Source organism: Neofelis nebulosa, chromosome 2 (genome assembly GCF_028018385.1).
Source record: "Neofelis nebulosa isolate mNeoNeb1 chromosome 2, mNeoNeb1.pri, whole genome shotgun sequence".
NCBI lineage: Eukaryota > Metazoa > Chordata > Mammalia > Carnivora > Felidae > Neofelis > Neofelis nebulosa.
In genome coordinates this window covers 119260477-119283765 of record NC_080783.1, presented here as the reverse complement: position 1 = coordinate 119283765, position 23289 = coordinate 119260477, and the positions used below count along the sequence as shown (strand labels likewise).

General features: G+C 41.3%; 1 protein-coding gene and 1 pseudogene across 17 annotated transcripts in view; one reads left to right on the top strand and one right to left on the bottom strand.

Annotated features, from left to right (window-relative positions):
- The first annotated feature begins 4031 nt into the window (after positions 1-4031).
- LOC131504062 (myomegalin-like) overlaps positions 4032-23289 on the top strand; it is a 221874-nt gene continuing 202616 nt past the window's right edge. For all 17 annotated transcript variants that reach the window (XM_058716002.1, XM_058716015.1, XM_058716007.1 and 14 more), the window contains exon 1: positions 4032-4285. In XM_058716002.1, coding sequence (XP_058571985.1) covers positions 4047-4285 — 239 coding nt within the window. In that variant the 5' untranslated portion in view covers positions 4032-4046. The remainder of the gene's footprint in view (positions 4286-23289) is intronic.
- On the bottom strand, positions 10499-10805 carry LOC131504065 (barrier-to-autointegration factor-like; annotated as a pseudogene).

Sequence of the window (23289 nt, the reverse complement as noted above, 5' to 3'; positions counted from 1 at the left end):
AAAAACTACTGATGAAAGCATTCAAAGAACTAAATAAATGGAAAAATGGAAAGATACTCCATGTTCATGGATAGGAAGACTCAATATTGTCAGGGTGCCATTTCTTCCCAACTTGATCTAAAGATTCAATGCATTCTCATTCAAAATACCAGCGGGTTATTTTGTGGGTATCAACAAACTGATTCTAAAGTTTATATGGAGAGGCAAGAGACCAACAGTAGCCAACACAATACTGAAAGAGAAAGTCAGAGAACTAACACTAGCTGAGTAATCAAGACAGTGTGACATTGACAGAACATTAGGCAAATAGATCAGTGGAACAGAAGAGAAGAGAAAAGTAGACCAGCAAAATATGGACAACTGATTTTTTTACAGAGGAAGAAGGCAAATCAATGTAGAAAAGATAGTTTTTTTTAACAAATTATGTGCTGGAACAACTGGACATCACATGCAAAATAAGGAATCTAGATACAGACCTTACACCTATCACAAAAATTAAGTCAGAGTAGATCATAGACCTAAATGTAAAAGCAAAACTAGAAAATGCCTAGAAGAGGGGCACCTGGGCGACTCAGTCAGTTGAGCAGCCAACTCTTGATTCAGCTCAGGTCAGGATCTCATGATTCATGGGACCCTGAGTCAGGCTCTGGGGCTGACAGCATGGGGCCTGTCTGGGATTCTCTCTTTCCCACTTCCCCACTCTGAAAATAAATAAATAAACTTAAAAGGAAGGAAGGAAGGAAGGAAGGAAGGAAGGAAGGAAGGAAGGAAGGAAGGAAGGAAGGAAGGAAGAAAAAGAAAGGGAGAAAATGCCTCGAAAATAACATTGGAGAAAATCTAGGTGACCTTAGCTCTGGTGATGATTTCTTAGAAACAACACAGATATGAGCCATGAGAGAAAGAACTAGTAAATTGAACTTCATTTAATTTTTTTTTAATGTTTATTTTTGAGAGGCAGAGACAGAGTGTGAGCAGGGGAGGAGCAGAGAGAGAAGGAGACACAGAATCTGAAGCAGATTCAGGTTCTGAGCTGTCAGCACAGAGCCCGACGTGGGGCTTGAGCTCATGAACCACAAGATCATGACCTGAGCCAAAGTCAGACACTTAACCAACTCAGCCACCCAGGCATCCCACCATCCGGCAGAATTCTTAATCAGGTACCTGGGTAGAATCAGGATTTTTTATTTATTTATTTATTTTTTATCAGCTAGGGCTTCACCTGTTTTTACTGGATATTTTCTGCAGTATCATTATATTGAATTGTTCTATCAAAATTTCTGATGTCTCTCACTTTCAAACAACCCAAAATGTAATAGGACACTTAATATTAACAAAGCCAAAAAAGTTTTTTTTGTTTGTTTGTTTTTTTTTTTTTTCAACATTTTTAATTTATTTTTGGGACAGAGAGAGACAGAGCATGAACGGGGGAGGGGCAGAGAGAGAGGGAGACACAGAATCGGAAACAGGCTCCAGGCTCCGAGCCAGCAGCCCAGAGCCTGACGCGGGGCTCGAACTCACGGACCGCGAGATCGTGACCTGGCTGAAGTCGGACGCTTAACCGACTGCGCCACCCAGGCGCCCCGCCAAAAAAGTTTTTTAAGTAAATTCCAAGGCAATAGAGCTACCCAAACAAAATTATGTCATCACAGAACCCAGTTTAACTCTTGGGACAATGCAAAACCACATAGCTATTTCCAAACATCATAGCAAAAATTCAATGTTGAATAGAGAAAGAAGAGAAAACCTTTTCAGTTTTATCCTCTTTTGCTTATCAATCATTTCAGGACAATTATCTGAAGCTATGACTTGTAAACATAGTTTCAGTTGTTTATGGTACTGTGTTTAATATGTAGTGGGAGGAGGTGGAAATCACTTGTAGAAATCGTTTCCTCTCTTCCGGTGGGACACTTGAGATCTTCGTGTGTTACAAAATTTAGAAATTTACAGGTTGGCAGTCTCAGTTTAGTCTCATTAAACCGTGGTTTAATGAGTTTAGTGATTTTGATTTTCCACCAGCAAATCAAAACCTATTCATTTTCATTTCCCCCTTTGAAGCCCCTCTTCTGGTACCTGGGGGCTGATTTGAATGTAGGTTCTGTTTAGTGACATAACTTCCATCCTCTCTTGTGTGGGTTCCTTTTCAGCCCTTGCAGAATGATTCCTGCCAATGCATAAAAGCTATGGAACTGATTAGATCTATGAAACCTGCCTCCTGGTCAAGATGTCCCTCTTTGTTTCAAAAACATTTTTTTTAATGTTTATTCTTTTTTTTTTTTTTGAAAGAGAGAGAGACAAAGAGAGACAGAGTGTGAGCGGGGGAGGGGCAGAGAGAGAGGGAGACACAGAATCTGAAACAGGCTCCTGGCTCTGAGCTGTTAGCATAGAGCCCAAAGTGGAATTCAAACTCCCTAACCCTGAGATCATGCATAACCTGAGCCAGAGTCAGCAGCTTAACAGACTGAGCCACACAGGTGCCCTGAGAGGACTTTATTTTACAGGAGCAGGATGGACCTAATGGAGAAGGCGAGGCCAAAGATATAAAGGCAACAAAAGAGGGCGACTCTTGATTTCCGCTCAGGTCGTGACCTCATGCTTCGTAAGTTCAAGCCCTGCGTCACGTGGCTTTCCACTGACAGTGTGGAGCCTGCTTGGGATTGTCTCTCCCTCTCTCTGCCTCTCCCCTGCTCATTCTCTCTCTCTCTCTCTCAATAAATAAATAAAACTTAAAAAAAAAAAAAAAAGAAAGACAACAAAAGATAATTGAGAATCTCTAGCAGGGACGGGAGTGGTAGGGTAAATTGGGCAGGTAAGACATACTGGAGGGAAAAAAGAGGTAAAGATATAGATTAAGCTGGGAGGTTTGAAAGAATGATGAGATACTGGGTAGTGTCATTTTCTGGAGGCATTTGGAATCATGATAAGAGGCACCTTAAAATAAAGAAACAGTCAAGAAGTTGAATTGACTGGATGAGATGAGTGAGTGAGAGAGATAAATCTCTGACCACTCCCAAATTTGGGGCTTGGGCAATGGGTGGATGATAGGGTTGGAATACAACAACAACAACAACAACAACAACAACAACAACACAGATTTGGGAGGAAAATGTGTTAAGGATGAGTTCCTTTGTTTACATGGAATCCATCAATAGTGCATATTGCCTTTTGCCTCTGAACTTTGGGATCCACAGTGCCCACTACAAAGATAAACCCGCTCTTCTAAGCCTTGTGTACATAAAATAGTGTCACAGAAGCATTCTGCTCTGCTAGGGTCTCACTAGCTTCCTTCCTTAGTGGACTATAAGAAAAGGCTTTTCAGAAGGAACATGAAGTGGAGAATTTATTTGACCTATGAACTTTTTATTTTTTAACCATGACTACATTCCCTTGACTGGATATTGGATACCAAGCTATATAGGCTTTACTAGGAGTTCTGCATGAAAAATGGCAATCCGAAAGTCTCAAATGAAAGGAAAACTGAGGTTATTTAGGAAGAAGATTTTTACAACAACTAAAGGGAAAATTGAGGGGATAAAAGAGTTTAAGAAGGAGAAACAGGGAGAGTGGGAGAAAAAGGGTTCGCCAACAGCCTGGGGAAGTAGTGATTCTGAGGAAAGAATAATGTAACATAGAAGACGATGACTGAGTTGGAGGGAGGAGGAAGACAAAACCCGGGGAAATTTGGAGAGAGGGAGTGTGAAAAGGAGAAACTTTTTAAGGTTGGAAATTGAGGGCGGTGACCATGGAGTGGATAGGAAGACGAAAAAGAGTGCCATGTGGGAATGAAAAGGGTTCCAGGTTGAGGTAGTGGGTGGAGAGAGGATGGGGTGATGACAGAGGGTGAAGAGACCGCGGCGGGTGTTTGTGGGCGAGGGACAAGAGCAATCTGGGAGGAGCAGGTGGCCGAGGCAGCCGCGGAGCAGGCCTGGTCCTTCCAGGTTTCCGCCGCAATCCGCGCCTGGAGGATGCTCCCTGGCAGCGCGCGAAGACCGTGGGGAAACCAAGCAGGGTCAGTCACCGGGACAGGCGCGGCCAGGCCCGGGAAATCCATGAAGAGGACCGACAGCGGGTCCTGCTGCCGCCGCCGCCGCTGCGGCTGCAGCTGCTGCCGCCGCGCGTCCCGCCGGGCGCACCGCGCGCCCTACTGGCCCGGGGACGCGGCGCGAGCCCCACCGCCCTCGCGGCCCTCCCCTGGCGGGGCACGACGGCGTCCCGAGGCGGCCGGGAGCTGGGCGGCGGCGGCCGAGGAGGAGGAGGAGGCAGCCGCGGCGACTGCACCCTGGATGAGGTGAGAGCCCCGCGGGAGCCCCGGAGGCTGCGGTCCGCGCGGGGAGCGGGGGCGCGCGGCGCGCTGGGCGGGAGGACAGTTCCCGGGGCCGGGCCCCGGGGGCTGAAGGGGTTGGCGCCGAGGGCCATCAGCTAGGACAGGGGTTGGAGGGCACCGGGCAGAGGGTTTGCGGGGCGTTGATGCGGCCGGTGGCGGGGCAGGGCGGAGAAAAGCCAGTGGGGGAGTTGCCTAGAAATCAAGGTGTGGCTCCGCGTTATACCGGACTAAAGCTGGGGAAACGCGTCTCTGTCCCATCCAAGGTCTTTGCCGGATGCGTAGACGCCCGTTTTGTTGGTGGAGATGAGGTTGAAGGCCATGTCTGTTGATGGAGAGATGAGCACATGATGCAGAAGGCCATGCCAGGGTGGAAGCATTAGGGAAGGTAAAAGCAGATCAGGAAACGCGCGCGAGTACGCGCTGCTTTCTCTCACACCCTCTTTATCTGTGTATCTATATAATTTTTATTTATCTAACAGACAAACAGCACGGTGGGGTTGGTGATGGTTCTTTCTTCCTAGGCCACCTCTCTTCCCCTGCAGAGCTGTGGCCATGCCTGTTGGCCGGATGAGGCGTGCAGGACAATCTCCACTTAACCCAGCCCCTTCCTTTGCGCTGAAATGGAAGACTGGACAGATTAGGCCCACATTTTCTTCATGTAGCATCAGCAGGACAAAAATCTGCCATGCATATGATTTTTTTGGAAAAGAGATTGTGCTACCGCCGTTCTTGAAACAAGCCTTTCCTTGCCTTAGCATTTTTAGCTTACTCTTTTATGGGAACCCAGGAGTCCCAAATCATACTGCAGGGCAGTGATGGCTTTGGTCTCTAAGCTGCCGTCAACTAACTGGGAAATGAAAAAAGTAACTTGGTTTCTCTGGGCCTCAATTTCCTATGCATAAAATCACGATTTGGATCTTTTGAGGATTAATTACAGAACGAAATATTAATGGAATCTGTTTTCTGTGTTTAGGACTATGCTTTATTTGTGAATTAGGAAACTAGTTTATTCACACTTCGTTGTATTTACTCATCACACTGCCCACTGTGAGAAAACTGAGTCAAAGTCATTCAATTGACAGTGCTTAATGGAATCATTAAGATACCCATATGGCTATTAAGATACCCATAAAAAATTACTGCTTTTAGGGCGCCTGGGTGGCTCAGTCGGTTGAGCGTCCGACTTGGGCTCAGGCGGTCCGTGAGTTCGAGCCCCGCGTCGGGCTCTGGGCTGATGGCTCAGAGCCTGGAGCCTGCTTCTGATTCTGTGTCTCCCTCTCTCTCTGCCCCTCCCCCATTCATGCTCTGTCTCTCTCTGTCTCAAAAATAAATAAATGTTAAAAAAAATTTAAAAAAAAATTACTGCTTTTAAGAAAGTATGAGGCAACACCTAAAACTGATACAACACTGTCTGTTAACTAACTGGAATTAAAATTAAAACTTAAAAAAATAAGGAACAAGGCAAAAGTATTCATTATTTGATTTTTTATAACATGGAATTTTAGCCCAATTACTTTTTTTTTTTTTTAAACATGTGTATCTCTGCAGTGTTGAATAGTTTTCACAGACTACTTTGGGTTTTTTTTTTTTTAAAGCTTGAAACAAAAAAATTTTAATCTGAACATATATCTATAATTTAAAGTCTTTTTAACTGTTTATACATACACTGTGGTGAATGCTTTTCATCAAAAGAGCAATGCTATTGCAAAATTTAAAATGGATCATGACTCATTATAAAGATGTGATTTTTTTTTTTTTTTACGGTCTTTGGTAACAAAAAGTTACCAAATTAGAATTTGGTTCTCTACATTGTGGTTTAATTGTTTAAATAGACAGCACACTTTAATTATTTCCTTAATGGCTATTCATCTGACAGACCTCCGTATTCATCTTAGTCGATGTAACAAGGAGCCTTGAAATGTTTTTTTAACATTTCAGGAATTCCCAAATGAAACTGTGTCAGGAACTTCACTGAGGTTGGTGCTACTCTGACCCCCATTGAAAAATTCTCTAGGAATGCGCAGAATTTTTTTTTTAAGTTTACTTATTTATTTGAGAAAGAGAGAGAGCATGAGCAGGGGAGGGGCAGAGAGAGAGGGGGAGAGGGAGAATCCCAAGCAGGCTCCACACTGTCACTGCAGAGCCAGATGCAGGGCTCGAACCCATGAACCATGAGATCATGACTTGAACTAAAGTCAGATGCTTAGCCAACTGAGCCACCCAAGCACCCCTGTGTGGCATACTTTCATTTTTTATTCTTTTTTAAGGAGGCTTCACCCCCAACGTGGGACTTGAACTCACAACTCCACAATCAAAAGTCAAATGCTCTACCAATGGAGCCAGCAGGGTGCCCCTTTACTTTTGAAAACACACCTGTCTTATCTACAGTATTAGAGGTTTATGAGTATGAGAGACTTGTCCTTGAGAAGGGGTGTTTTTGGTATCTAATTTTCTGGCTATCAAATCAATTTTAAAAATGGAAGAAAACACCTCTGCACATTATCCAGATTCAATTTACTTCTGTTATTTATTGAGCAACGATGGTGGAGGCCAGGACAAAACTGGATGCAAAACTGCCCTCAAGTAGCTCAGAATCTATAGTTCTACACCAGTTATGGAGTAAGTGCTATAACAGAAGGGTGAAGTGGGAAAATGAGAAATAAATAAATTAATAAATAAATGAATGAATGAATTAAAAGGATCTCTTCAGGGAAAATGGACTGTGTCCTAAGAACCCATACAAGGTGACATTATCTTGGAAAATATGTTAGAATCTGGTCTTGGGGCACCTGGGTGGCTCAGTCGGTTGGGCGTCCGACTTTGGCTTAGGTCATGATCTCACGGTTCGTGGGTTCGAGTCCTGCATTGGGCTCTGTGCTCACATCTCAGAGCCTGGAGCCTGTTTCAAATTCTGTGTTTCCCTCTCTCTCTACCCCTCCCCCACTCACACTCTGTCTGTCTGTCTGTCTCTCTCTCTCTCAAAAATAAGCATTAAAAAATTAAAAAAAAAAATCTAGTCTTACCTTGTCGAGTCTGTTTCTCAGGCTGATATTAAACAAATCCACAAGACTGCTATCTAAACCCAGAATGACAAATTATTATGAGGATTTATTCTCAAAAATTAAAATGAGGATTCTAACATCTCGGGGAACTAGACCCTCTTCTGTTACTCTAGTAAGGTCTCTTGGCATACTTGCAACATTTGGAAAACAAATTATAACCAAAAGATTGTTTATGAAACTTGAATTTAAAACAAGGGAAAGTAATCAGTGGATTCCAGATTTTGTAAACTTTAATAGCTTTAAACAGAGTAACAGGATACAAATGGGTTCTTTATTCCCCGGATGGTGAGCGTGCACCTCTCTTCTCATGTACTCCCTCTCTGTTTCTATCTCTGACACACTAATATTTTCAGTTAGGTAATAATCTGTTTGGCTCGGGAATCCTTGTGTGGTTCCAAGTGCTGGCACATCTTTTCTCTGAACCGGTTTGTCTTAATTGTAAACTTTACATTTCAAAATGCAAGCTTACTTTCTTTTAGGTGAAATTCATGATGGGGGTAAGGAAGTGGGGTCAGGGCATTTTGTTACAGCACCTACATGCTGGCATTATGAGCCAGATGGTTAATGGCTACTGAATGTGGTGCTAAGAACCAGAGGACCAGAGAGGGCTTCACACACACACAGGAGGTGAATTTTGTCTGGCCTAACAAAATAATGAAGCCAGGGTCGGGTGGGAAGCAAATTTTAGCAGAGGGATAAAAACAGATGTATGGCCCTGGGAAAATGCTTTCTTGAAGTGAGACCCTGGATAGAACTTTTCAACGAGGATTTAATTCAAAAGTGATCCTCTCTCGGGGCGCCTGGGTGGCTTGGTTGGTTGAGCGTCCGACTTCGGCTCAGGTCATGATCTCACAGATCATGGGTTCGAGCCCCACATCGGTTCTGTGCTGACAGCTTAAAGCCTGGAGCCTGCTTCAAATTCTATGTCTCCCTCTCTCTCTGCTCCTCTCCCACTCTTGCTCTGTCTCTCTCTTTCCTTTAAAAATAAATAAAAACATTAAAAAAATTTTTTTTCAAAAGTGATCCTCTCTCAAGTATACAGTTGTTTAAGAAGAGGAGTTAACTGAGTTGCCAGCTGCCTCTGGGTGCATTTTTGAACCCTAGCAGTTTGCATGTTTAGGTGGATAACCTGGAACCAGCAGACAACTGTTGGGGGTAATGATGTCAGAGAAGGTTAAATTTCTAACATCAAACTTCAACCATTATGTCTCTTTAACCATCTCTCTTTTTGTCATTATTATTTTGTTACTGCTGTATTGAGATATAATTGACATAAAATAAACTGGGCAGATTTGGGGCGCCTGGGTGGCTCAGTCGGTTAAGCGTCCAACTTTGGCTCAGGTCACGATCTCATGGTTTATGAGTTCGAGCCTTGTGAGTTCGAGCCCCGCATTGGGCTCTGTGCTGACAGCTCGGAGCCTAGAGCCTGCTTCGGATTCTGTGTCTCCTTCTCTCTCTGCCCCTCCCCACTTGTGCTTTGTCTCTCTCTGTCTCTCAAAAATAAATAAATGTTAAAAAAATTTTTTTAATAAACTGGGCAGATTTAAAGTGTACGATTGGAAAAGTTTTGATACATGCATGTATCTGTGAAATTATCACATGCTTATCATCCCCAAAAGTTTCCTTCTTCCCTTTTATAATCCTCCCTGCTGTCTCTTGCCCCCCTAACACACAGGCAATCAACCACTGATCTGCTTTCTGTTGCTCTGTTAGTTTGCATTTTCTAGAAATTTATATACATGGAATCATATAGTAAGTACTCTTTGTTTCTGTCTGGGCTTCATTCACTCAGCATAATTATTCTGAGTTTTATCCACGATGTAGTGGGTAGCAATAGTTTGTTTTCTTTTGTTACTGAGTAGTATTCCCTTGTATGGATGTGCCACAGGTTGTTTATTTATACACCAGTTGCTTTATTGTTTCCAGTTTTTTGGCTATTACAAACAAAACTGCTGTGAACATTCATGTACAAGTCTTTTTGTGGACCTATGCCTTCATTTTCTTAGGTAAATTTCAAATAGTAGAGTAGTAGGCATATGTTTAACATTTTAAGATACCACATTTTAAGAAGGTTCCCACTTCTCCACATTCTTGTCAACACTTATCATTGTCTGTCTTTTTTATTATAGCCATTCTAGTGTGTGTGAAATGGTATCTTATGGTTTTGATTTGCATTGCCCTAGTGACTACTGATGTTGAACAGTTTTTATGTCCTTAATTACCATCTGTATATTTTTGGTGAAGTGTCTATTGAAATCTTTTGCCCATTTTTTTATTGAGTTGTTTGCTTTTTTGTGATTAAATTTGGGAGTTCCTACGTATCTGAAATACAAGTCTTTATTATAGAGGTACTTTGTAAGTATGTTGTCCCAATCTATATCTTGTCTATGTTAATAAGTGTCTTTTGAAGACCAGAAATCTTTAAATTTTGCCAAATAAGCCCAAACTATCAAACTGTTCTTTCATGTTCTAAGAAACTGCTGCTTAACCCAAGGTCACAAAAATATTCCCCTATGTTTTCTTCTAGAAATTTTATAGTTTTACATTTTATGCTTGGTTTATGATTCATTTCAAGCTAACTTTTGTATGAGGTACAAGGTATTGATCAAGGTTCATTTTTTGCATATAGATTTCCACTTATTCCAACATTGTTGAGAACTCTGTTCTTTCTCCATTTAATTTCCTTGGCAATTTATTGAAATCTATTGATCAAATATATGTGGGTCTATGTCTGAATTTTCTATTCTGTTCCATTCATCTATTTGTCTAAGACCAATACCATTTGTTTTGAAGTCCACTAACTTTATTGATATAAAAAACTTTGCAAAGACATAAAAGGAGCCACATAGCATAAAACAGACTAGAGACGGAAGTGGGGGTGAGGGAAAGGCTGGGAATCCACTCAGATAAGCTGATAATTGTCTACATGAAACTGGCAGGGGAAGAAGAAGGGAGATGCATGTAAGAGTCCGAATTCCAAAAAAGCTGAAATGGGGAGGGGAGCGAACTCCCCAAGGATCTTGAAGTATATCACAGGTGAGTATGACAACAGCAATATCTTCCTTCGTAGAGGACAGAGGGGGAGTCCCCACATGGCTGCAAACTCTGGAGACCCAGTGCTGGGACTAGAGATTGAAGGCTCCCTAGAGAGCCTCACAGAAAGGTGTCACACCACTCTGGGAGGCACCCGAAGCAGTCCCAGGATTGCGGGGCATTGGCACCGTGTGTGTCCTTGAGCCATTCCCGAAGAGATCTTCATCTTTCTTTAGCACCAGAAACTGGCCAAGGACACCACGTAGGCCTTGTCAAAGCCCCCTTCCTCCAGCTCCTTGTCCAGAACTCCACTGATCCTGGCTAGACTCCCTGTTGGCTCTTCCCCCATGGGCTCTGCCACAAACTCTGTGCTTTGGGGAGGTTGTCATCTTGATCAGCTTGTCAGCCCCTCCCGCCGCCCAGCTGCTCCTACCGATACCTCAGCCCACTCCATGCTGTCTTGATCACAGTAGCTCTTTATAAGTTTTAAAATCTTGTAGTGAAAGTCCTCCAACTTTGTCCTTCTTTTTCAAAATCATTCTGGCTATTCTAGGTCCTTTGTATTCTCATACACATTTTAGAATCCACTTGTCAGTATAGACAAAAAGCCTGCTGGTGATTCGACTGGGATCACATTGACCCTATAGATTGATTTGGAGAGGATCAATATTTCAAAAATATTGAGTCTCCCAGTCCATAAACATGGTGCATATCTCCATTTATTTTGATGAGTGGTTCTCAGTTGGGGGTAACAGATATAACAGTATCTAGACACATTTTTGTGGGATTTTTTGGGGGATGTGTGTGTGTATTTGGACACATTTTTGTTTATCATACCTCAGGACAAGGGTGATTCGGGCATCTAGTAGATGAAGGTCAGGAATGCTGGTAAACGTTCTACAAAGCACAGAACAGTCCCTACAACAATCCGATAATAATAATAATAATAATAATAATAATAATAATGTCTTTAATTTCTCTCACCAGTGTTTTGTTTTTAGTGTATCCTAGTCATGTATCTTAGAGACACATATGCCTAGATTCTTCATATTGTTGATTCTCTTATAGTTGATAATATCTTAAAATTTTCAATTTCTGATTGTTTATTGCTAGTTTATATTGATTTTTCCCTATTGATTTTGTATCCTGTAACTTTGCTAAATTCACAGTTTAGTTCTAAGAGATTTTTTTATAGATTTGATAGGATTTCTACATGATGATGTCGTCCCCCCAAGAAAGAGAGATGATATTTTAATCCTCTTTCCAATCTCTATGTCTATCTGTCTGTCTGTCTGTCTGTCTGTTGTTTGTCTTTACCTTATTGCACTAGCTAGAGCCTCCAGTACAAAGTTAAATTGAAATAGTGAGAGCAAACATCTCTGCCTTGTTCCTGATCTTAGGAGGAAGGCATTCAGTTTTTCACCATTATGTGTGATATTACCTGTAGATTTTCCATAGGTGCCTTTTATCACATTGAAAAAGTTCCCTTCTAGTCATAGTTTTCTGAGGATTTTCATTAACAATGGATGCCTAATTTTACATCTGTTGAGATTATTGTATCATTTTTTTCCTTCTACATTCTGTTAATCTGGTGAATTACAATGATTGATATAAGAATGTTAAAATTGGGGCATCTGGATGCTTCAGTTGATTGGGCGTCCAACTCTTGATTTTGGTTCAGGTCATGATCCCAGGGTCATGGTATTGAGCCCCAGGTCTGGCTCTGTGCCGAGCATGGAGCCTGCTTGAGATTTTCTTTCTCTCCCTCTGCCCCTCCCTCCCTCTCTTTCTCTCTCTCTCTAAAATAAAAAAAAAAATGTTAACATCAATGTTGGGTGCCTGGGATAAATCCCACTTAGTTATGATTTACTATACTTCCTATATATTGTTGGATTAGATCTGCTAAAATTTTGTTAAGAATTTTTGGGGCACCTGGTTGGCTCAGTGGGTTAAGCATCCGACTCTTGGTTTCAACTCAGGTCACAATCTCACCGTTCGTGGGTTCGAGCCCCGCATCAGTCTCCGTGCTGATGGTGTAGAGCCTACTTGGGATTCTCTCTCTCCCTCTGTCTCTCTGCCTCTACCCCACTCATGCTTGCTTGCTCTCTCTCTCTCTCTCAAAAATAAGTAAACATTTTAAAAAATTAAGAATTTTTGCATCTGTGTTCATGGGGGATATTGGTTTATATTCTCTATTTACAATAACTTTGTTTGGATTTTGTATAAGGACAATATTGGCCTTAAAAAATGAGTTGGGGGCACCTGGGTGGCACAGTCGGTTGGTTGAGTGTCCAACTCTTGGTCTTGGTTCAGGTTATGGTCTCACAGTTCTGGGTTCAAGCCCCACATCAGGCTCTGCATTAACGGTGCGAAGTCTACTTGGGATTCTGTCTCTCCTTCTCTCTGCCCCTGCCCGCTTGCGTGCACACTCTCTGTCTCAGAATAAATAAATAAACTTAAAAGAAAAAAGAGTTGGAATTCCCACCTCTTCAATATTGGGGGAGAGTTTGGGTAGAAATTGCATTATTGCTTCCTTAAATGTTTGATAGTATTCACTAGTAAAGACTTTTAAGCCTAGATTTTCCTTCTGGGAAGGTTTTTAATTACAAATATAATTTCCGTAATAAATATAGGTCTATTTAGCTTATCTGTTTCTTCTGGGGAGAGTTTTGTTAATTTGTGTCTTCCAAGAAATTTGTTCATTTTTTCTAAGTCGTCAAATTTATTGCCATAAATTTAAAAATTTTGCAAATTGAAACATAATTTTCTTATTAGTACTTTAATATTTGTAGAATCTGCACTGATGTCACATTTCTCATTCTGCATATTGGTTATTTGTGTCTTCTCTTTTTGTTTTGATAAACTTGATCTGAAGTTTATCAGTTTTATTTACCTTTTCAGAAAACCAGCTTTGGCTTCACTTAATTTCTCTATTGTTTTTAGTGTTTTGAGTTTATGTGCTTTACCCCGGTCCTTATTATTTCCTTTCTTCTGCTTACTTTGAATTTCATTTGCTCTTCCTTTTCCAGTTTCTTAAAGTGGATGGCTAGATCATTGATTTAAGACCTTACTTTTCTACTTCAACTTCTTTGGTTCTGTAAATTTCATTCTAAGTACTGCATTAGCTCTATGCCACAAATTTTTATATCTCCTGAATTCATTTTCATTCAGTTTAAAATACTTTCTCTTTTCACTTTTGGTTTCTTCTTTGCTCTGTGGGTTATACAGAAGTGTGTGTCTTGTTGTGTGGAAACCAATCTGACAATAAATTTCATTAAAAAAAAAGAAGTGGGTGTTTAGTTTCAAGACATTTGAAAATATTTCAGACTTCTTTCTGCTACTGATTTCTGACGTAATTCATTTGTGGTCAGAGAGCACATCTTGTATGATTTGAGTTCTTTTACATTTGCTGAGAATTGTTTTATGGCCCAGATTATGATATGTCTTCGTAAATGTTCCTTGTGCACTGGAAAAACATGTATCCTGCTGTTGTTGAGTGGTGTGTTTTAGAAAGATCCTTTAGATCAAGTTGGTTCATTATGTTGTTCAAATTTTACATATCATTATTGACTCTGTAGCTAATTTTTTATCAATTATTGAGAGAGGTATGTTAAAATTTATTAACACAAATTTTGAATTTGTTATTTCTCTTTGCTTTCTGTATTTTTAAAAAAGATTCCAGGGGTGCCTGAGTGGCTCAGTCAGTTGAGCGTCCAACTCTTGATTTGGACTCAGGTCATGATCCCAAGTTGTGGCATCTCTCTCTCTCTCCCTCTGCCCCTATCCCCCACTCATGCACTCTCTCTGTCTCTCTGAAATAAAATTTAAAGTAAATAAATAAACAAATAAATATATATTAAAAATAGAAGATTCCAAAACGAAGCTTTATTATACATGGCTTCTCCGTGAGTTACCATTCTCCTTTTTTATTTTGATTTTTTTTCTTTAAAATGCTAAACTCAATGGTTTTATCTTAAGTTGTGCAAAATATTGGTATTACAGAATGCTGAAATATTTTTTATGTCACTCAAAGGTTAACTGAAACATCTGAAAGGAATTGTTTTTATAAAAACATTAAAATATTAATTATTTTGGGGTGCCTGGGTGGCTCAGTCAGTTGAGCGTCCGACTTCGGCTCAGGTCATGATCTCGCGGTCTGTGAGTTCGAGCCCCACGTTGGGCTCTGTGCTGACAGCTCAGAGCCCGGAGCCTGCTTCAGATTCTGTGTCTCCCTCTCTCTCTGCTCCTCCCCTGCTCATGCTCTGTCTCTCTCTCAAAAATAAATAAAGATTAAAAAGATTAAAAATATATATATTAATTATTTTTTACAGATCAAATAGAATTTAATTTTCATTTGTTAGCCTATTATATTTTCATTTTGAAAGTAAAATATATCCAAAAGAGTCTAAGTAATTGGTTTTGGGCATTTCTATACCACAAAAATTTTATTTATTTATTTTTTAATTTTAAAATTTATTTTATTTTACTATTATTATTTTTAAATGTTTATTTATTTATTTTTGAGAGAGAGAGAGAGAGAGCGAGAGAGAGCGAGCGCAGGCCAGGAAAGGACGGAGAGAGAAGTAGACACAGAATTTGAATCGGGCTCCAGACTCTGAGCTGTCAGCACAGACCTGACGCGGGGCTCGAGCCCACTGACTGTGAGATCATGACCTGAGTCGGATGCTCAACCGACTGAGCCACCCAGGCGCCCCCACAAAAAGTTTTTTGATAAGCACATCCCAATACTGTGCTAGAGGCAGAGTTATTTCGTTTCTAGATTAGCTGATCTCCTTGTTATACATTGTATATCATGGCAAACTATTAGAGCACCACCCACAGTTTTAGACTTCAGTCTGTATTACCATTCTTCCCAGAGGTTTGCTCCTGGTGGTATAAAGAAGAGAAGTAGCAGTATGAACAGTTTGAGGACTAAGCCTTGAGAAGATAGCAATGAGATAATAATGCCTTCCTAAATTGAATCAATATCAATAGAACTGCTATGGACATGAGCTTAAAGTGCCTTTTCGTCCCCTTCCCTAAAATGTGGACACTCCATTTATCCCTAACCTAATGCAGGTACCATGGACCATATTTCCAGTGCCCATTGTGATTTATAAATCCTAATCTTTTCATTAATTTGAAGGAGAGTCTTTTAACTTTGAAGGATACCCGAAAGAGCTTTATTGCACTTCAGAATTTGAAAGTCCCCTGAAATCTGTCCTTTAAAAAATTCTCTGTACTGTTTTTTTGTGCTATAAGAATCTTAGATGCATTAAAGAAAAGATTCTTATGTGTGTTAGCCTGTGATTTTTATCTCCAGCTAATATAAATTATACCTAAACTTTAATTTTAAACATTTTTTAAGTTTATTGATTTATTTTGAGAGAGAAAGACAGAGAGCAAGTGTGAGCAGGGAAGGGGCAGAGACACAGGGAGAGAAAGAGCCTGACTTGGGGTTGGTCTGAGGAACCAGAAGATCATGACCTGAGCTGAAGTCAAGAGTCAGACGCTTAACTGAGCGCCCCAGGTGCCCCAGAAGTTGATTTTATTCTAAGGACATTGGGAAACGAAGGAAGGGTTTGAAGCAGAACCATGATATGATCTGGAAAAATAGTTAAAAATATCACTGTGCTTTTGTAGAATACACTTTGAGAGGCCAAGAGTGGAAACAGAGGAAGCTGCTTTGAAGACTGTTGCAGTAAGTAGACCAGGTGTGAGATAGGCTGATTCATATAGGGTGACCATATAGTGGTCCGGCTGGTAAGAAGCGAACAGATTCCAAATATATTTTGGGGGGTAGAGCCAACAGAATCAATGGGGTATTGGATGAGGGGAATGAAGTTTAAAAAGGAAACATCACAGACCTTTTTAAAGAGAATAATTTAAACCCCAAAACTGCTCTAAGAAAATGAAGTCTATTTAAACTAAAGATTTTTTTTCCTATTAATGGAAAAAAAGAAGATTAGTTTTCCCCCACGGCCTCAGGAATTAGTTCAGGGATAGGCACTGGACTCAAACGGGATTCTTCAGGGGCCTCCTAAAAGACGCAGCCTCTGTGCTAATGCATGTGGGCCTCAGAGCGTAGGTCCTGCTGGCAGATAACTCACTGCCTTGCAGATGCTGAAAATGAAATCAGAAGAGAAAATAACTGAGATGGAGAAACAGGACTTCACTGTACTAAGCTGCATTTGAAACACCGGGCTGAAGTTTTCTCCCCACTCATGATGGGGGTGGTGGTGGTCAGGTGATGTAAGACATCACTTCTCCAACAGGGAGGACCCTGGGTACTATAAACAAGTATCGTAACAGAGAGTTGCAGATGATAACCAGATGGAGAGCCTCACAAATAAAGGGGATTTGTACTAGATCCCACAGGAGTTCCAAACAGAATTCTGCAGTTTAGATCCTGATCACTGACATGCATGGCAACCGCAGTATCATTGTCATTGTGATCGTTACTGCATGTGTAATGTGCGTTATTAACAATCATTAGGGGGCACTTGCTACATGCCAAGCCACAGTTTAAGCAATTTACATACAATCTCATTTAATCCTCACTACAATTCTTTGAGAAAGGTATTATTATCCCCATTTTTATTTTTATTTATTTATTTATTTTTAATTTTTTTTTTCAACATTTATTTATTTTTGGGACAGAGAGAGACAGAGCATGAACAGGGGAGGGGCAGAGAGAGAGGGAGACACAGAATCGGAAACAGGCTCCAGGCTCTGAGCCATCAACCCAGAGCCTGACGCGGGGCTCGAACCCACGGACCGCGAGATCGTGACCTGGCTGAAGTCGGACGCCCAACCGACTGCGCCACCCAGGTGCCCCTATCCCCATTTTTATAGAAAGGTTAAATAATGTGACACGATAACACAGTTATGAAATGGTACAAGTGGGGCTTAATTGGCAGGTGCTAACTGTATTTCATGTGCATGCGAGTAATTACTTTTGTTCAGCTTGCTTTTAAAATGTTTCTTTTCAGTGACCCTAGATTTTCTCTTCCTTAAAAAACAAATCGGGGCACCTGAGTGGCTCAGTGGGTTAAGCATCTGACTTCAGCTCAGGTCATGATTTCACGGTTCATGGGTTTGCCCTGCATCAGGCTCTGTGCTGACAGCTTGGAGCCTGGAGCCTACTTCCAAGTCTCCCTCTCTCTCTGCCCCTCCCCTACTCAGGCTCGCTCTCTCTCTCTCTCTCTCTCTCTCTCTCTCAAAAATAAATAAACATTAAAATAAATAAAATTAAAAAAATCAAAACAGGGGCAGCTGGGTAGCCCACTTGGTTGTGTCTAACTCTTGATTTCTGCTCAGGTCATGATCCCATGGTTGTGAGATCGAGACCCGCGTAGGGCTCAGCACAGGGTGTGGAGCCTGCTTGGGATTCTCTCTGTCTCCCTCTCTCTCTGCCCCTGCCCTGCTCATGCTCTCTCTCTCAACATAAATTAACTTTAAAAAAATCAAAGCAATAACAAAAATCCTTTGATAGAGCTTTAACAAAAATGGTCTGGTCTCAAAATTGGCATAACAAGTGTAAAATGCCACTTGTTTTAAAATAATAAGCTCCATTATTAAAATTTAACCTTGTGAGGATTTGCTTTCTAATTCGTACGGCATAAGTCCTGAAAGCACAGAGAAATGAATGACTTATTTAAAACAAAAAGACGTTTACCTGGACGTGACTGAAAAATCTATCAAAAAACCATCAGATGGTTCCATATTCAGGTTAATAAAAATGGGTGAATTGTACATTTCAAAGGAGAATCTGGGACACTATTCAAATAACAAAGACTTAAAGCAAGCTGGGCTCACTGCCCAGAACAATAGGCACATGAAAAATTCACAGAATGGGGGATTTTGTCCACTGTGTGTGTGCTCAATGCACACTTACATTCGACCATACAACACTAGCTCAGAGAAAGGGGAACCAATAAAAAATGTTAACATGAACAAGTGACCTTAGTGTACAAAGAGAATACCATATTTTAGCATCCTTCTCATCTCCATAATAATCAAATCTATAACATATCTTTGCCTCATTGCTGTGTAAATCTTGACTTTAGAATCTCCAACGAAATATTGCAACTAAAACGTGCAGCTTTATTATAATCTTAACAAGAAAGATTTTCATGGATTGTGCATACCTTCCAAAAGAAAAGAAATGTTCTTGGTAGTAATTAAAAGCACATTCTGGAGATGGGGCGCCTGGGTGGCGCAGTCGGTTAAGCGTCCGACTTCAGCCAGGTCACGATCTCGCGGTCCGTGAGTTCGAGCCCCGCGTCAGGCTCTGGGCTGATGGCTCGGAGCCTGGAGCCTGTTTCCGATTCTGTGTCTCCCTCTCTCTCTGCCCCTCCCCCGTTCATGCTCTGTCTCTCTCTGTCCCAAAAATAAATTAAAAACATTAAAAAAAAAAAAAAAAAAAAAGCACATTCTGGAGACAGAATGCTTAGGCAACGTATTTTACAGGATGGTCTTACAAAAGCGCTATTTATTGCCCCCCCCCCATAATGTTGATCATAAATCCAGGTCCTATTGTGCAGCCTTAAATAAGTGCTCCAAATTCAGTGTCTTTATTTCCTGAAAAGAGAATAATAGCTTCTTTGTGAATGGGAGGCCTGGGTCTCTAACTCTACATCACCTTGGATTGGGGGGAAGTTTAGGAGTCTGTGTATCAGTTGCCTATTGCTGCATAGCCAATTACCCCAAAACTTAGTGGCTGTGATGGTAAATTGTGTGTGTCAACTTGACTGGATCACAGGATACCCAGATATTTGGCTAAACATTATTTCTGTGTGAGTCTATAAAGATGTTTCCAGATGAGATTAGCAGTTGGAATTGGCAGACGGAGTAAAGCAGATTGCCCTCCCCTGTGTAGTTGGGCACCATCCAATCCATTGAGCGCCTAAATAGAACACAAAGAGGAAGGGAGAATTTGCTCCCCCTGCCTGAGTGCATGAGCTGGGACATCCGTCTTCTAACCTCAGACTGAGATTTATCCCATAGGTCCTCTGGTCCTGAGAACTACAACATCAGCTTTCCTGGGTCTCCACCTCCTATACAGCAGATACTAGGACTTCTCAGCCTCCACAATTGCATGAGCCAATCCCTTTCCAATACCAAGACTTTCCAAGTAAGTCTCTTTCCAATACCAAGAGTGTGATTACCGGGGATCACTGAGGGCTATCTTAGACACCTCCTACCACAGTTTGCATCCATTACAGAAACTCCTGGAAATTAGAGGAGCACCAGGATTTATTCCTTTCCTTCCTTTTGGAATGAGGCTAATACACAAACCAAGCACAAAAAGCAAGGAGGAGTGGAACCAGAGCTGAGGCCAAAGACCATGCCAAGCTATTTCCATCTGTATCCATAGAACAATATGGACTCTACTTGTTCAGTCAGCAAGCATCCTGGAAGACATTGCTGGCAGTGACCGGCTCTAGCTATCTTCCTGGATGCCTTAAGGGTTGAGGGATCAGTTTCTGGACAATGTAGCCTGTTTGCAGCACAAGAGGTACACTGATTGGAAATCTCTGCCTTCGATAACCTACTGGGAGACCACCTTGTATATAGGGTTTCCAGTGACGGTTCCTAACCACTATTCATTTACTAAAGCTGGCCCAAGAAAAGATCCTAGTTGCTGTATCCATTGTCTTTCTGACAATGTAATGTCTTTCTAACAGTGTAACAGTTACACTTTCCGTGTAACAGTACTTGCCACCAAATGAGAGTATGTTTCTAATATGAATTAACAGAGCTGCCCTCATACTGGTCAGGGCTTGGTAGAGCCAGAAACTGGGGGCATATATGCCATTAAAATAACTATTAATAACATTACTTACATTATTAATAAAATTACTTATGTTACTAATAAGAATAACTTGATTTTTAAACAAATAGCTTTCATAATTATTTTTCAGTATTGCATCATTTTACTCTTGAAGTAATAAACTTTTATACTCTGAAGGATTAACAGAATTTCAACACGTAAAACATATAAGGAGATTTTCGCTCCAAACTATATCCAGAAAACTTGCCTGTATTTGAGAGTGAATGTTCAGATATTAACAAAAATCTAAGGGGCACACTCTATTTGTATCACTGGCTTGTCATGCTGATTAGACGTGATGGTGCCCACACAAGCACAAGGTCAGAGTTTAAGAAACAATATGGAATCAGCATCCAGCTATTGGGTTTTCTAAAGCTGAAGCCAAATGATGGATTTGGCTCAATGGTGATGCTGAACTTTGATTCAAAATTTTATACCCTCTATTTACTCTTCTAGTTTGACACAGGGATGGCTTTTTCTCAGCCTTCAACTTTAGCCCTTCAATGGCTGCAACTTTTTTCTCTTTTCCTTGTTTCAGTGAAACCTTAAAAGCTTTTTGTGAATTTTAAGACTTTCATGTATCTTACCTCCCTTCTGTCTCAGCTGGCCCCCAGGACTTCTCTTCCCTTTACCCCATCTCCTCAGGATTTGGTCTGTCCTAGTCTCCCAGGCAGGAATTGGTCAAGGAAGACTGGAAAGAAGGCGCAATTCCTGAAAATAAAGGTGTCGGAAACTGAGCGAGACAACTGGGGCCCTTGCTTTCAATCGGACTGGGCCCTGCGTTCTACTTCAATAAAAGGAAACAGGAAGCGGAGTCTGGCCCGAGGTGAAGGGACTGTCAAGAGCCTGGCAAATGGTTCACCTCTTCAGGATGAGGTTCTGAGCTGTGATTCCCATTTCCTGTCCCGAGGGTAGGTTAAAAAAAAAGTGGCACAAAAGACCCAAGATTAGAGAGGCAGGCTGTCCCTGTGAGGCAGATATAGGTAGGCCTAGGGTGTCCCTAGGAGCCAGGCAAGTCACCTAAAGGGATATGCAAATGCCTGGTACCTGCAGACAGACTGGTAAGTAACGCACATGAGTGACGCAGGTCAGGTGTAAGACCCTATGGGGTAGTGTCAGTGACTGAGCACCTGGAGCATTGATGATCCATCGAAGGGCCAAGCTACAGTCTGTGAGCCTGGTTCTGTAACATAGGTCCTGCCAGCAGGGGGCACCTCTAGGTGGTTTGTTTGCACTGGCACAAGGTCAGGTTAGGGTTCCATCTTGGGGATGGGCATCTCTTGCCAAAGGAGAGGCCCCAGTCTGGTGAAGTTTTCCTAAGCAGCTTGAACTCAGTGGAACCTGCATGGAGGATGTAGCATGGCTACTTTGATTTCCAGAACCATCTGTAGTCCATGTGAAGACTCAAGGCGAAGCAGACTTCATTTTTGAGTTGAGTGGGTAGGTACCTCAAACTGAGAATGGGGCAGATTCTTGACAAATTACATTCTAGTTAAATTGCATTAGCAGCAATTCATAAGATAAATTGTTCTTTGCACCCTCTTTAACTATCTCCTTTTCCTACCCTGTTCCACCATCTCCCTAATGCCTTGTAAATCACAGGAACTTGCCCTTGAGACTTAACTGTTAGGGAAGGAGGCTGGATAGTCACTTTTGCCTTGTGGTGTTGTACTGGAGCTACCTGATGTCTGGCAGTTCATGATGCACAGAGCGCTGCTGCCAACAAGGTCAGCAGAACCTAGCACTTGAGATTACCAGTGAGGAGGCATCGAAAGGTTGGGCTCTTGTCACATCATCTGGGATGAAAAACCAGGGCCCTAACCAGAGGGCAAGTAAGGCATTCACTCTCAAGATCTTGCAAACACAGGGGCAGATCCTGCCTTTGTTTAAAATTTTGGTATTTTGGGGAGCCTGGGTGGCTCAGTCGGTTAAGCGTCCGACTTTGGCTCAGGTCATGATCTCACAGTTCGTGAGTTCGAGCCCCGCATTGGACTCTGTGCTGACAGCTCGGAGCCTGGAGCCTGCTTCAGATTGTGTCTCCCTCTCTCTCTGCCCCTCCCCCATTCACACTCTGTCTCTCTCAAAAATAAATAAACTTTAAGAAAATAATAAAAAAAATAAAATTTTGATATTTTGTTCACCATGGATTTTTCTGCACTAATTTTGTTTTTTGGAAATATTGCGCTAAGATATCATTTGATATCTTGATTACTGAATCTTTGGCCCCTCTCTCCTTACTTGAGGTCCAGCTCTGAACACCTTCACAGCTGAATCAAAAGCTTGAACCAGTCCATCGGCACCGGGATCATCTGGCTTTGATTTTTCCCTCCATCTCCTGAGAATTTACCAAGGCCAGCAAGTATAGGATGCAATAATTCTTTCTGTATATCACAAGTTCTGATTTAGAGTCAACTACTATTTCTGTACCTCTTGTTATATCACAGACCTAGCCTAAAATGGAGATACTTTTATCTAATTAAAAGATTATTTTAGGTGAAATTAATCATAGTGGTTAATGTTGAGTGTGTTTTTTATTTTCCTAAACTGTTGTGATCTAGAATGGGCTTGTAAACTCTTACAGCGTCTATACTCACTTGAACTTTACAAGGGTGAAAGACTGTTGCAGTATGCTAATTTTTTGTCTAGGATTGCCAGATGTTTGATATTGAACTCCACAGCTCAGCATTTTGGCTTCTTCTATGCTAAAATAGAAATTAAGACAAAAGTGAATATATGCATGAGGAATTTTTCTCATTAAAATTTTTTCTTGATTGTGTGAGGCTTTCTGAGGCTCTATGTCAAAATGTATGAATCCTTGCCAGCTGGAAGACAGGACAAAACAGCTGTTCTAAACTGACAAGAAATTGGCTTCCAGTAATTCTAAGTGTAGAAGAGTGAATTTATCTTTGTTGTATATTTACCTTTGCCCTGGGGTGATTAATTTGATAAGCCTCATTAGTTGTGCAGATTTGAGCTGAAGATCTACCGCAGATACCTCCTGATATTAGTTGAGTAATTCAATGCAAACACTTCAGATT